The sequence below is a fragment of the Lasiosphaeria miniovina genome (genome assembly GCF_030549165.1).
Source record: "Lasiosphaeria miniovina strain SMH2392-1A chromosome Unknown B0T26scaffold_3, whole genome shotgun sequence".
In the NCBI taxonomy this organism is placed as follows: Eukaryota; Fungi; Ascomycota; class Sordariomycetes; order Sordariales; family Lasiosphaeriaceae; genus Lasiosphaeria; species Lasiosphaeria miniovina.
In genome coordinates this window covers 3718677-3731529 of record NW_026848222.1, presented here as the reverse complement: position 1 = coordinate 3731529, position 12853 = coordinate 3718677, and the positions used below count along the sequence as shown (strand labels likewise).

The following is a 12853-nucleotide window of genomic DNA, read 5'->3' as shown; positions in this document are numbered from 1 at the left end:
TTAGTCGGCTCGCATATTGGAAGTTGGCGTTGTACTCTAAAAGCACCAGCGGAAGGCAGCGAACGGCCAGCAGCCGTCCGCAATGACCTTCGTTGTAGACGACGGATGTGCAGATAATTAGTCTTCCACGACCGTGATAAGACAATCCGCTGGGGAAAGAGAAGCTTTAAGTTAAGAATGGGCAGAATTGCCGAGTTGCCTTGCAACAAGTTATGGTGGTTTCTTGTTCACTCCACCGTAGACCCAGAAATCGGGGCCTAGGAGCGAACGGTTGGAGGAAATCGGTTCGACGACTGAGCCCGCCAACTTGGTGGTTTTGCGAGGCAGGATGTCCAGGATGATGTTGGGAACAAGAGAGCTTGGTCGGCGAGATCCCGAACGATCAACCTTGTTCTCGCCAAAGTTAAAATATCGTGGCAATCGTGTACGGTGAAGCGCGCAATCTGTGACAACAAAGAGGGTGGTGTAGGTTGTGAAACAGCGGTGTCGCGCAAAGGTCGTAGATGTGGGCGCAAATTTCAGATCGAGTTTCCGTTGGAGGGTGGTACAGCTTATCGTCCAGTTTTATGACGTCCTCGCGGCTCGAGCTCCAAGACGGGCGATACCGGGTAGCTTCGCCACGGAACGACAGAAGCAGATGCGACGCAAGCGAGGACAGGAGACTCCGTGGGCAGGAGGGTAGTGGTCGAATATATAGGGCGTTCTTTTAGGATTCTCGGGAACAATGAGGGTTTTATTGCCTTTGCCGTGCAACCTTGAATTTCCAATTGAGAACCGTCGGTTGGCGGGAGGCAGAGAGGGGCTACAGAACTTTGAACAGGGAAAAGTTTTGGCTACTAACTCGGGTTAGCGGCGTGACTTTTTAGTCATCGTGCAAACCCACAGGACCAACGCGGCAGATAGATGGTAAGCCTGGGACCAAAAACGGCACGTACGATTGATCTTTTCTTCGGCGTGGCCGCGTGGTATGCAGACATTCAAGTTCACAATCCAATCCCCCTAGTTCCAGTATACACGTGAATTGTTGAGTAGCATTTTGAGATGTCGGATGAAATGACCTTATTGCCAAGTTCAAGTTTCTGTTAACTCTACTATTGTGCCGCACTAGACAATCTGCCCAACTGTTCTGGGCTAGAGGCAAGGTACCAGGGACCACTTCAGCCCCACAGACCTGGCCTAACCAGGGCGGTTTGTGCGGGTCCAGTCGAGGTGAGGGTGATCCGGCACTTCTCCGCACGCATAGGGCACTAATCTCGCCGAAGAGACCTGTTTTCCTTCACCTCTGATTGGCCGTTTCAGGGACACCCAGTCCTTTATTCGAGCCGTGCAGCCAATTCTGAGAAAGCCACGTAAAGGCGGTCCACTTGGCAGTTACCGACAGTGTGAAGTGGGATATTCCAGGGTCATCGCCGCAACCAATAATCTGTATACACAAGGACCACTTCATAAAAGTCGAAGCAGTACGGCCTCGGTTTAGAATCCGCGTCCGTCGCCATGGCCGACCAGATCTTGGACCAGATTCGCACTGCAGTTGAGGGGCAGATTGTACGTGACGTGTGCTCGCCCTCGGACCTGCCGCCCGCCCTTTCCTCGCAATAGTTTCGGCGCAATCGCTAACTTTCTTGTCAAGGATTTTGAGGGGCAGAAGCTGGCGGACCTGATCGCGAACGTCGCCCTGTCGCTCGTGGGAGTAGGTTTATCGCCCCATTGTCCATCGGAGAGTCTCGCTGACACGTCTGGCCTTAGGCAATCGCATTCTTCGTGGGATACCTGCTCCAGGACATCAAGCTGGCTGTCTGGGTTGCTCTCGGCGGCACTGCCCTAACCTTTCTTGTCGTTGTCCCGGCGTGGCCGTTCTACAACCAAAATCCCGTCAAATGGCTTTCAGCAAGGAAAGCGCCCGACTTGTCGAACTTGGTTGTGAACGAGAAAGCAGCGAGGTGACGCGAATCAAGGAATTCTTACGACATGGCGCAATATCAGAGAGAGCTTTGGGTGGTAGCGAACTGGGATACCACGAACTATTATGTTCTTTATCGTGTACTAGGTAACGACCTATGGTCGCTATTGCAAATCCCATTACTAAATGCCGCGTTCCATTCGTCAGTCATTTCGGACGACCTGATGAGGACCGCTCCGTCTTCCCCTCCCAAAACTTGACATGCATGGCCCTAGCTCTAAGTAGCCACCGATATGTCTATCTACCATACTTCTGGAACTCCCAGTCTCTATTGTCCAGCGGGCAGACCTGGCGGGCTTTAAGCCATCTCGAGATGCAATGAAAGTGAAACGCGTGCTACACGGCCTGTTAGCAAACCATCGGTGCCGGATTTTTGAGGAAATGCTGGTCCTGGACGTACATTGCATATACCCCATGCAACAGTGCACTCCTCGCTCGTAGCGGATGCCTGGTTGGCTTGACATTCAATGCCTGGAAAGGGAGACCGTTAGCAGCGCCCCAAGTTCTGGTCGGTATTGAGGAGCTTACATAGATCCATGATGTGGTTCCGGCAGATAGCGCAGTTGTCGACGACAATATCCCAGGCCCACAGGGCCACAGCGTTCCACTAGAGCATCGTCAGAGAGAGGCTGGGGACCAAAAGTGCGACCACGGCCACAGACAGTGACGGCGGCGGAGGGGGCGAATCTACCTTCTTGACCTCAAAGCGCTTCTTGGCGTCGGATTTACTATCCCCGTCGCCGGCAGCGGCTCCCTTCTTCTTGACGATAGGCGCGGAGCCAGGCGCGTCGGTCATGTCAACGTCGGCCATCTCGGAAATGTGATGCGAAGCAAGGTGCGGTGTGTGTTTGCTGTCGGGTGTGTTGGGAAAAGGAGGACGTTTTGGTTCCGCGAGCGCAAATACAAGGTTCGTAATAAGATACCGCTTTGGGGTGCTTGGATTCAGCGAGCCGTCGACAGAAGACGTGGGGGGTGTTCAGAACGTTCTGGTCTGGGAGTCTAGGCAGCGGCGGTCAGGTCTTTGAGGATCGGCAAGAAACACATGGCAAGAGGGGTAGATGACGAACCAGTCAAGAAGCTCCCCTGGGCAGCTAGAGCCCAGCTGGCATAAGCCTCCCGTGAGTTCCTGAGGACCTGAGGACTTGCGATATGTTGCTGTTTCGCAAGTGGCGGTAGCTTCTCAAGCACTTTGCACGTCGGTCGGTCTTCTCTCGTGCTGCGAAGTGGCGGTTGACAGACAGCCCCGCCATGGGTGCGGGTCAGGGCAGTAATATGTCTAAATGCATATTATGGATTAGTTGAATATTAACACCGATTGCCGCATTCATTAATCCGTACGTGAAACCGCCCCTCTTCTGGCCAACTTTGGAAACTGCCCTCAAGCCACTCCCTCTCCCCGCAAGACCACCTTGGCGCTCGCCTGAAAACCAACTCCGCTTTCAGCTTTTGGTGGCACCACAGCTGAGCGGCAGCCCGCAGCCCGCCCACCTATTTCTTAGTGCACAGTCCCAGTACGGCCCGAGCTCCTCGCCGTCACTGTTGTGGCTCATCCATCGCGGCCAGGCATTCTTAAACTGGGGGGATGCCCCAACTCCAGTCTCCGACTCCCTGCTCTCCTCCATCGTCATTTTCTTCCCTGCCTTCCCTACCACGGTACACGGCAAAAAAAAAAGCAATAAACCAAAACACTCCCCAAAAATATAAAAAACAGCATCATGCACACTGCAAGAACACTCGACTCAAGTATCCCCCATTCAAGTAATTTTATTTCTGAAACTATTGCGCCAAGAAGCGCTCCCGTCCCCCCAGCCCCGCGTCTAGAACCCAGATCAGGCCCTCGCATTCTTGCCCCCGCGCCCGCGCCCGCGCCCTGGTCACCATCATAGCGAACCGCCTAAGCAAACGGACGACTCGCCTGAAGTTACTACGTCGCCCACGACAGGTCCTTCCTCTTCTGCGAGCCACCACGTCATAAGCTCTTCCCGACGGCCTTCCCCAGCCCAGGGATATATGCCGCACAAAATCCACGATGCAGCAGCAACACCCCCCGACTCCCGTCCGCCATCGCGCAAACCCAAACCGGCGTTCCTTTGCCTCTCCTGCACGCAAAACATATGCCTCGGAAAACGACATGACCGAAATTCAATTCCCGACAGACTTTGCCCTCCATAGTCCCTACACCCCGCTCAAGGCGCTGCCAGGCGTTGCGGGGCAGCCGACCGGGCCGTCGTCCCAAGGGCAACACTCGAAGAAGGCTCGGAGCGGGAACAAACGACCGAAACAGGTCTCGACGTCGCCTGGACCGGCAAAGCAGGCCGGCCGGAGCACGCCGCCGCAGACATCAAGTGTCCGGACGGTCACTGCCGCTGCCTATGCGGGAGCCACCTTCCATGCCTCCCCGGCCCCGTCGTCGCTTCCAATCCCGAGCTTCCTGGCCAAAGCTTTGGACTCACCCAGTGTGAAGGATGCGGGCCGGGTCAACCAGGAGCCGTCGCCTCCAGCGACGGACTCAGAGGCACTCACTCCGAAGCACCGTCTTGCAACCTTGGACGTTGCGCGCGACGAGTCTCCACTCGACATCTTCTTCCGCGAGGACAGGGCTGAGAAGGAGCGAGCCCGCAGAGCAAGCTCCGCCAACGTTCTAAGCACGGCCGGCCTAGGCCCATTTTCTCCCCCTAATTTAACTCAGTTTCAATCACCGTACGAGCCCAAGACAGTGCCGAATGGGGCCGGCGCAGGTCGCCGTTTTCGGCAGAACATTGATCAAAGAAGCCCGTCTTCTGGCATTTCACCTGCCGAGCTTGACGGATCTGCCGAACTCGACGGCACACCCCGTGGACCCATCGGAAAGGCATTCTCTACTCCATACAATGCTCGTATCCTTGCCGCACGTTCCAAAGAGAAGCGGGACCGAAACGCATTTGTCCGGCAATCAGCTCAACCACTCGAGTCACTTCAGCCGCAGTGGCTTCAACCCCCACAGGAGCAGCCGCCACAGCATCCCCTGGAGCCGGACGTCGGTGAGAGGCTGTTGCAGTTTCTTGCTGGCCAACCTGCCCAAGCCTCTGCAGCAGCGCCTACGCCGCCAGCAACCACGGCCAGCACCTCGGCCTTTGCCGGAGCGCAGTTCAGGGCACCGCAATCTGCCGCTCCAACGGAAGCGCAGAAAGGCCGGCCGGCAGAGATTCTTGACATTGAGGACGGCCTACGCCGACTCTTGAAGCTGGAAGGTGCAGATCGACCAGGACCTCCACCGCCGGCCTGGTAAAAGCTTGGAATCCCCACGCCACGCCGACATGTATTATCTATTTTCGGGTTTACCTCGATCCCTCCCCTATCTCCGTGTGGTGGCGGGAAGGGTCCGCACGATATATCCCCCACAACTGCCTTCATAATCCGCGGTACATTTTTCTTTTTGATTTTCTCATGTCGATAATCTTTGGAAGTTTGAACTGGTACTGGTACAGGGCTTTTTCACGCCAGCTTCAAGCTACGGGAAACATTGGGGCGGATTATTGCGTGTTCTTGGACGCGTATGTGAGTGAGTGTTTGTGTGGCTGGTTGGGCACAGCTTTTTATGGTTCTGGCGTTCTGGCCCTGGAGCATCATGACAAATTCACGACGCTGCTTGTTCTTTTTCTTCCTTCCCCTTTGTCTTATGGCTGACTATGGATAGACTTGTGCGCGCTTTGGAGGCAATAAAGATTTCGTCGGGCGTTCTGGACGAGACGAGGCCGAGGCGGGTGCATTTTTACATGTTTCTCTTGTTTTGTTTTTTTTGCTCTCTTTTGTTTTGTCCTTGTTTTTTTTTCGCCGCTTTATACCTCTCTGATGGGATATGTTCTTGGGTTCATGTCATTTCGACATTTGGTATGAGTATAGTCCATTTGACTCCTGCATCGAGATAGGGCACTGGTTGTTTTGGTGATACCCGTGCTGTTGGAAGGGTTTGAAGGCAGGGGGTCAACTGGAATTTCCCGCCTGAAAGCTACGACATTCCCGGCGGTCTTTGCTTTATTTCTTTTCGGGGTTTCCCTTCCATTTTCATGAGGAAAGAACGGTGGTTTTTTTTACCTCCTTTCTCGCTCACGGCTGGACATATAAACTACACTACATACGGGGTCAGGAAGGGGCGATATGGGTTTTGTTGTATTCCCCTGGACTCGACTTTTACTCTTGGCCGGCATTGGGGGGTTTCTCGTCACTCGCGACTCAAGGTCCCGGGGGACAGCGACGTCTTCTGCAAACGAACCTCTTGGACCGGGCCATCAAGCATCAACACCGCCGAACAACAACAACACTAATCTATTTTTTCTTTTTTTCTTTTTTGAGGGATGTACAGTGTGTTTCGCATTAGTTAAGCATAGTTCGCAAAAATGTCACGAAGCCACATATCTTCACCTAACACGTTCCACATGCCGTGCTCTAAGCGCGGATATGACGCAAACTCGACTGCGGATTTGTGAGAGCATCCGCCGCTGATCTGTTGTCAACCCCGTATTTGTACTTTGTTGCTGTAGTGAGAAGAAAAGGTGACGCGTCGTTCCAGGGAAATGAGCTATGAGCGGTTGGGGGTAAATCTGATACCTAGCCACCCAGTTATCATGATGTGTTTGAGTAAAAGAGTAATGGAGGAAGGTAGAAGAAGCTCAGCAAGGTCGAAAGCCGTACTGGCAGCGACAGCCGGTCACGTGTTGTCGTGTGACCTTCGCAGGGCAATCGACAGTTGGCGGGGGTGTGCGAGTCGCGGCTTTTGGGTTCGCGCGATTACGCTACACATTCTTGCTTCCAACCTTCACTCCTCACTTTTTTTTATTTTTCCGCGCCGAGGCTGCAGGTTTTTCTTTCGATTTCTGAATTCTTTTCCTTTCTCCATCCAGACTTGCAATGCTCGATTGCTAGCCAACTACCTAGCTGCTTGCGCTACCAAGCCAAGTTAAGATCAAGGGTAGGAAGATGGCTGAGAACAGGGCCGCCGAGCTCAATGGCGGCGTCAACGAGGACGAGGCCCTCCGCATTGCCATCGCCATGTCGCTCGGCCAGGACCCCGCTGCTGACAGGAACGCGCGGGATGATGCAGTGGTTGACCTGACGAGTGATCAGGATGACGATGAGACCGAGTCGGGCAGCGATGGCGATGGTGATGGCAATGAGCCCATTGTAACCAAACCTCTGCACGTGCCCTCTTCGCCACGAAAACCACAAGACCAGGGACAGCAGCAGCAGCAGCGGCATGTTGTTCCGTCGTCGCTTTCTGGTCTGGCCGCGCCCGGCATCGACAGGAAGGCGATGGAACAAGAGCGCTTGGCAAGACTGAACAAGCGCAAGGCGTCATCGCCGCCGTCGGAGCCAGTCGAATTGAGGCCACAGCAGCGTCAGAAAACGCTGGCCAATGAGGGCCTCGGTCGCGTATTGCAGCCTTCCAAGTCTGACCGTGAGCTTCCTTCCCGAGACGTGAAGATTGGCGGCGATGGCCGGGTGAGGCCGAATCAGCCATACAAGAACGATGGCGATGGCAGTGGCACAACTGTGCCTTTCGTAACCCGGGGGGAGCAACGATCGCGCCTCCCGTATCCGCGCGGCGTGGTCAAGAAGACATGGGCCTACGGCCACGCCCGCCAGGGCGACGACATCAGGATCGAGGAAGTGCTGCAGAAGGGTAAGCTGAAGCTGGCCGTGCTGAGCTCGTACCAGTGGGACGACGAATGGCTGCTGTCGAAAGTCGACCTCGCGCGGACCAAGGTCATCTTGGTCGCCTTTGCTGCTACTGAAACAAAGGTAGGCCGAAGGGGAGCACGACCCAGCCTCTTTTCTTCTTTGCCGTACTGGGCTGGCACGGGACTAGGGGGCTGACCGTGTCAATCCGTAAAACCGCCTAGAAGGAAGAAATGAGATCCAACGTACCTCGCGAAAGGATCCGGTTCTGCTTCCCGCCCATGCTGGGAGTCGGCTCTATGCACTCGAAACTACAACTCCTCAAGTACGACGACTACCTGCGGATCGTGGTGCCCACGGGAAATCTTGTCTCGTACGACTGGGGAGAGACTGGCGTTATAGAGAACGTGAGTCCTTCCTCCTATGTTGCGGCGCTGGCGAGTAGTTGGGTTTCGTTTCGCTAATGAGGTGGAAAAGATGGTGTTTCTCATCGACCTTCCCAAATTAGAGACAGCAGAGCAGCGTGACACTCAACAGTTTACTGCCTTCGGCGACGACCTTTCGTACTTTCTCTTGGCCCAGGGCCTGAGCGAGAAGCTCGTCGACAGCCTCCGCAACTACGACTTCTCGGAAACAAGCCGCTATGCTTTTGTTCATACTATGTAGGACGCCACTCTCTGCTCCGGCCGCCAAAGCGGTAAATTTTTGGCTTGTTTGTCTGACACTGGTTGCTTGGTCAGCGCGGGCTCCCACAGCCTCGAGGAGAGATGGTCAAGAACAGGTGCATCCATGACTACTACCCCAACCAGCTACACTCAGGGGCATCAAACTAACCCGCGATCGTATTAAGGCTACTGTGGGCTGGGTCGCGCAGCCAAGGCCCTCGGTCTCGGCTTGGAGGAGCCTGTTGAGGTAGACTTTGTGGTATGTGATGTCGTTGTCAAGCATGGCTCGGAGCATTGTTCGAAAGGACACGAAGCTGATGGATCTTTTCAGTGCGCCTCCATTGGGGCAGTCAACGACAGCCTCCTCAGCGCCTTGTACTATGCCTGTCAAGGTACATACAATTTCCCCCATCCCTGGCTCGACCATTACACCATCATCTGCCTTGTAACTTGTAACTGACGTGTGGGTAGGCGACTCTGGCGTCAAGGAATACGAGTCTCGAACTGCGGGGGGGCGGAAAGTCAAAGACGCCAAGTCGGGGCAAGACGATGATGTAGCCGCAATAAAGCGACACTTCCGTGTCTACTTTCCCTCGGAGGAGACAGTCTTGGAGAGCAAGGGTGGCAAAGATGTAGGTACCACCACGATTTGTGATCTTACTAACTTACTGAACCCACCACGACTGCTCTAACAAGGTTTTTAGGGTGCTGGAACTATCTGCTTCCAGGCTCGGTGGTGGGAGGCCCCGTCGTTTCCTCACGAAGTGCTTCGTGACTGCAAGTCGACCCGTAAAGGCCTTCTCACGCACAGCAAAGTCATCTACGTTAGCCGCAAGCCGAATCCGGAGCACAAGGGCGTTGAAACGGGAAAATCGGCGGTGGACATGGACATGACAGGGGCTAATTTCGCATATGTCGGCAGCGCGAACCTTTCAGAGAGTGCTTGGTGCGTACCTAGTCTACCTGGGAAGACACCACCCCCCGTTCGAACTTAGAAATGTTGAAGATGTATTGACTTTCTGATTTGACCATTGTATCCAACTCCAGGGGTCGACTTGTCAAGGATCGCGGAACCGGCAAACCTAAGCTGACGTGCAGAAACTGGGAAGCCGGCGTTCTGATCTTGGCCACCGGGTTAGAGAAGGGTGGAGTTCACTCTGGCTCTAGGCTGCCATCTTCATCGGCATCGCTATCGTCGTCTTCGGCCCGCGGAGACTCGAAAAGCATGCTCCACCAGTTTGCGGGATGCGTACCCGTACCAGTATCAGTGCCTGGCCAGCCTCTGAGCCTTCAAGGTCCCAAGGCGCCTTGGTTCTACCAGGATTCGTGATCTCGGTCTGAACTATGGCCGGATGGGGAATGACTCTTCAACCCTAACAACCTGCTCAACCTGCTCAGCCGCCTCCACACACACACAACTCATCGCAAATTCTAAGTGCCACTTCTTCTGCGTGATATGCTGGCTTTGCCTCTGTTTTATCTCCGGCTATCGGGGCGGGGGCCGAGACCTCGGTTTACTTCTCGGTTAGTGGGGTAATTTTTATCTGGATGTGGGTTGTCTGGCATCAGAGCACAGGGAGAAGGTTTTCTATTTTGTCTTCCTGTTCATTGTTGGTTAACCAGGATATTGGCTGTCTGGTTACATGTCATCTAGTTCACGATGGCTGTTTCAGGTTCTCAGGGCTCGGTCTGTATGTCTAGGAGTTGTGTTTCTCTGCGGGTCTCTGGCCAAATTCTTCGCCTGGGGGTTTCTGCTCCGACCGGCTTTATGGGAATTAAAAATTACTTTATTTTCCTAATCTGTGTCTCGAGGTCTTTCGTGCTATTTTATCAGACGAAATCGCGGGAACGGCGGCCCCTACCTAACTATCATATGTCTTCTTCCGGAAACTAGGCACTCCGGATCTCGTAGGGCTGAAATAAAAGCTGAAATGCATGGGGTTGCATGGGGTTATGCTTCTATTTGAGCGTTGCAGAGTAAGGCGCCTTTCTTCAGTAAGACATACGCTGCCCGTTCTCGGTGGCTACCCGTTCTAGGTGGGACCTATTTCTAGTATTAATCTGTCGCATTTGAGTTTACAGGCGCTGGCAGTTGTCTACTGAAATTGGTTGGCTACCGACGGAAAGCTTGCCGATGAACATCGGCAGGTGTCCGGGAGTGTACTTGGGTATGTACGTGCGTGTGCGTGTTACCGAAGTATGAGGTGGAAGGTCCAGGTTACTAACTTTTCAGGGTCTTAAGGATTCGATCTGCCAGGATGCTGATCTCGAAAATCCCATTGCCCAATAAGACTCCTTACCCTCCGACGTTGCTATACTTTTTCCGACTGTGGGAAGGGTGAGGAGAATCTAGAAAAGCATGTTCGAAAGTACCAAAGTAAACCTAAGATGATGGATGTCGTGCGGAGAAAGGGGGTTGAAGAAAAGGATAACCCTCTTCTTCTGTCAGTTAAACTCTCCCGTCAACAACGAACGGCCTTCTATGTACACATGTATGTATGTACGTTGTACATTTGCTCTCCTTCCCCAAATTCCATTTTTTAAGAATGGCGCACCAGTAAGTGGGGGGGGACGACGATGAATCTATGCTTTCGTCCATCCGAGCCCGCTCCAAGCCCGCTCCAAGCCCAAGGTTTGAAAATGCAGCCGTGTCAATTAATTAGAGTCTGAGTCTAGAAAGAAGTCAAAGGGATGGAATACATCTACCGCTTCCAAATACGTGATATTTGATTTTCCTCCCGCAAGTGGGTAAGGAGGGGGATTGACTGGGAATTTTCCCAATTGCCTACAGGCGCGCTATACATCTATTCGTGCGCATCATTCCCTAAGCAAGATTCTTGCTCGGCATTGGGACAGATGCGGCAACTATCGGCACAAGGTTTCATGCGACGGGGCTACACTATGGTACGAGTCTTTTCATTTGCTCCTTAGTTACCGTGATAGGGCAGGTGATGGACCTGGGGGTGTCGTTTTGAGCCCCGGAGTGAGGAGATTATGCGCGAAGTGGCGGGCTGGACTTGCGACGCAGGATCGAGCGAGGATGGTTGTTGGCGCATGGCAATGTCGCATTCCTGGAACCTTTACTATTTACCTCTCCGACCTGATAGTTAGGTGCGGGTGTCACTGTCGGATAATTGGGTTTATTTATTTACTTTCTGAATGCGGGTAAACGGTCGACGGACTTCGCTATTCGCGAAGCTTGAGGATATTATAGCTCTTCAGCTGGCTTTAAATTTTCGAGGCGGCGACACCAATCAACGCTCCTAATTATTAACATGTTTCTTCATGCACGTTTGTAAATGGCGATGAGGTGTAAGTTTGCAGCGCATTACAAGCATGGGAAATGCGAAGACAAAATTACGGTGCTTCTTTGGGATAATTGATCAATCTAGTTCTTCGACGAGGTAGACAAGGAACCTCAGTCTTTGAGTCTAGACCCAGAATTTACTGTCAGCTCCCAGGAACTTTGCAACTCCGAGACTCGTGCTCATGTTCTGTTTCCCTAATCCCCAAGGGTTCCTAACACTGACGCGTAGACTCGAGTTGAATTTTGAGGGCCTTGCCGACATGTTGAAACGAACAGGTTATCTATGGAACCATCCTACCATGGATGGCCACATAACCTCCATCAGGAGTCACTGGCATCGTTAACAGTGCGGGATGAAGGGGGACACTGAGCATTCGCTCCTCTGACCCCCCCCCTCCCCCAGTTACCTTACCAATAGCTTGCGCGGCCTTTCATTGGACATTGGAGTTCAATTGGCATGTGTTTGTGTTTGATCCCCCTTTGCTCGAAGGATTGCACAAAGGAGAATCACCAAGTCTGGGCGTGAATCTGCAAAATAAAGTCTACAGTGCTAAATTCGTCTACTCTACCTGAATACACAGTCCATTTCCTAGAGGAGACGTGCAGGGAAACTTTAATAGACGATAAATACAGATAGATACCTATTTACAAATATCCAGAAAGCATCAATTCATATAAATTCAAATGCTTTGCTTGTCTCACTTATGGCGGCCCCATTGTAACACGGATCGGATCAGCTGCTTCTAAGCTGTACTCGAATTTTGCACATTTTCTCGAGAGGAAGGCACTGTGTAAGTGCAGCGTCAAGTGCAGGACGCACCTGCCTTAAGGATTGAGCCGTGGAGTTAAGGTTTCTTAGCGCCATTCCGGCAGCTCCAGCCAGGATTGCCCCCCGGTCTTGGCTTCCTGCCACTTGCAGGAGGAAGCCTGTGGATGGGTCACCCGGCCAGACCCCAGCCCCTCGGCCTTTTGGGCCTGCACCTTCCCTCAGGGATCTTATTAACTAGGGACAGAGGAAGAGGAGGTGGACATGAAAAAAAAGATCGAGACGACAACGTATTGCTGTACTTAATTCTTCTGCCGACACATGGCCCGCTGGGTGAATTGCTCACCGCATAACACTGGCTACCTACGACATTCTCTCCTTCTCTCGGAGCCTGTTCGACACCGGCATAGCCGAGTAGGCACAGGTCTTAGGCCGCGCATTTCTGCCACGAAATAATGACGTTGACCCACCGTCGTCTGCAGCGTACGTCACTTAGACTC

At 53.2% G+C, this 12853-nt stretch overlaps 5 protein-coding genes across 5 annotated transcripts; 3 read left to right on the top strand and 2 right to left on the bottom strand.

Moving 5' to 3' along the window:
- Nucleotides 1–1494: 1494 nt before the first annotated feature.
- On the top strand, nt 1495–1944 carry B0T26DRAFT_644090 (microsomal signal peptidase 12 kDa subunit-domain-containing protein; the record flags this gene model as incomplete). Its single annotated transcript, XM_060437598.1, has 3 exons — nt 1495–1545; nt 1631–1690; nt 1747–1944. The coding sequence occupies 3 exons, from the start codon at nt 1495–1497 to the stop codon at nt 1942–1944; spliced, it is 309 nt and encodes a 102-aa protein (XP_060298638.1).
- A 253-nt stretch (nt 1945–2197) lies between these two features.
- On the bottom strand, nt 2198–2771 carry B0T26DRAFT_642157 (uncharacterized protein; the record flags this gene model as incomplete). Its single annotated transcript, XM_060437414.1, has 4 exons — nt 2198–2296; nt 2361–2431; nt 2489–2567; nt 2652–2771. 4 exons carry the CDS (start codon nt 2769–2771, stop codon nt 2198–2200), a joined length of 369 nt encoding a protein of 122 aa, XP_060298637.1.
- Nucleotides 2772–3542: 771 nt separating this feature from the next.
- B0T26DRAFT_229415 (uncharacterized protein) lies at nt 3543–3896 on the bottom strand. The gene has a single exon (XM_060433888.1). The coding sequence runs from the start codon at nt 3801–3803 to the stop codon at nt 3606–3608; it is 198 nt and encodes a 65-aa protein (XP_060298636.1). The 5' UTR covers nt 3804–3896; the 3' UTR covers nt 3543–3605.
- Nucleotides 3897–4010: 114 nt separating this feature from the next.
- Nucleotides 4011–5219, top strand: B0T26DRAFT_620159 (uncharacterized protein; the record flags this gene model as incomplete). Its single annotated transcript, XM_060436060.1, has 1 exon — nt 4011–5219. A coding segment is annotated over one exon (1209 nt), but the record flags the coding sequence as incomplete, so codon positions are not given.
- Nucleotides 5220–6724: 1505 nt separating this feature from the next.
- Nucleotides 6725–9227, top strand: B0T26DRAFT_703664 (tyrosyl-DNA phosphodiesterase-domain-containing protein). The gene is made up of 7 exons (XM_060441683.1): nt 6725–7738; nt 7840–8022; nt 8093–8277; nt 8356–8396; nt 8466–8539; nt 8612–8672; nt 8752–9227. Exons 1-7 carry the CDS (start codon nt 6917–6919, stop codon nt 8970–8972), a joined length of 1587 nt encoding a protein of 528 aa, XP_060298634.1. The 5' UTR covers nt 6725–6916; the 3' UTR covers nt 8973–9227.
- Nucleotides 9228–12853: the final 3626 nt, after the last annotated feature.

What these genes read in the sequence shown, in the direction of transcription:
- B0T26DRAFT_703664 (XM_060441683.1), top strand. Translation starts at nt 6,917, where the DNA reads ATGGCTGAGAACAGGGCCGCCGAGCTCAATGGCGGCGTCAACGAGGAC. An exon ending in TATGCTTTTGTTCATACTAT is followed by an intron (nt 8,278 to 8,355) that starts GTAGGACGCCAC and finishes TTGCTTGGTCAG; the next exon opens with CGCGGGCTCCCACAGCCTCG. An exon ending in CTGTTGAGGTAGACTTTGTG is followed by an intron (nt 8,540 to 8,611) that starts GTATGTGATGTC and finishes GGATCTTTTCAG; the next exon opens with TGCGCCTCCATTGGGGCAGT.
- B0T26DRAFT_229415 (XM_060433888.1), bottom strand. Translation starts at nt 3,803, where the DNA reads ATGCGAGGGCCTGATCTGGGTTCTAGACGCGGGGCTGGGGGGACGGGA.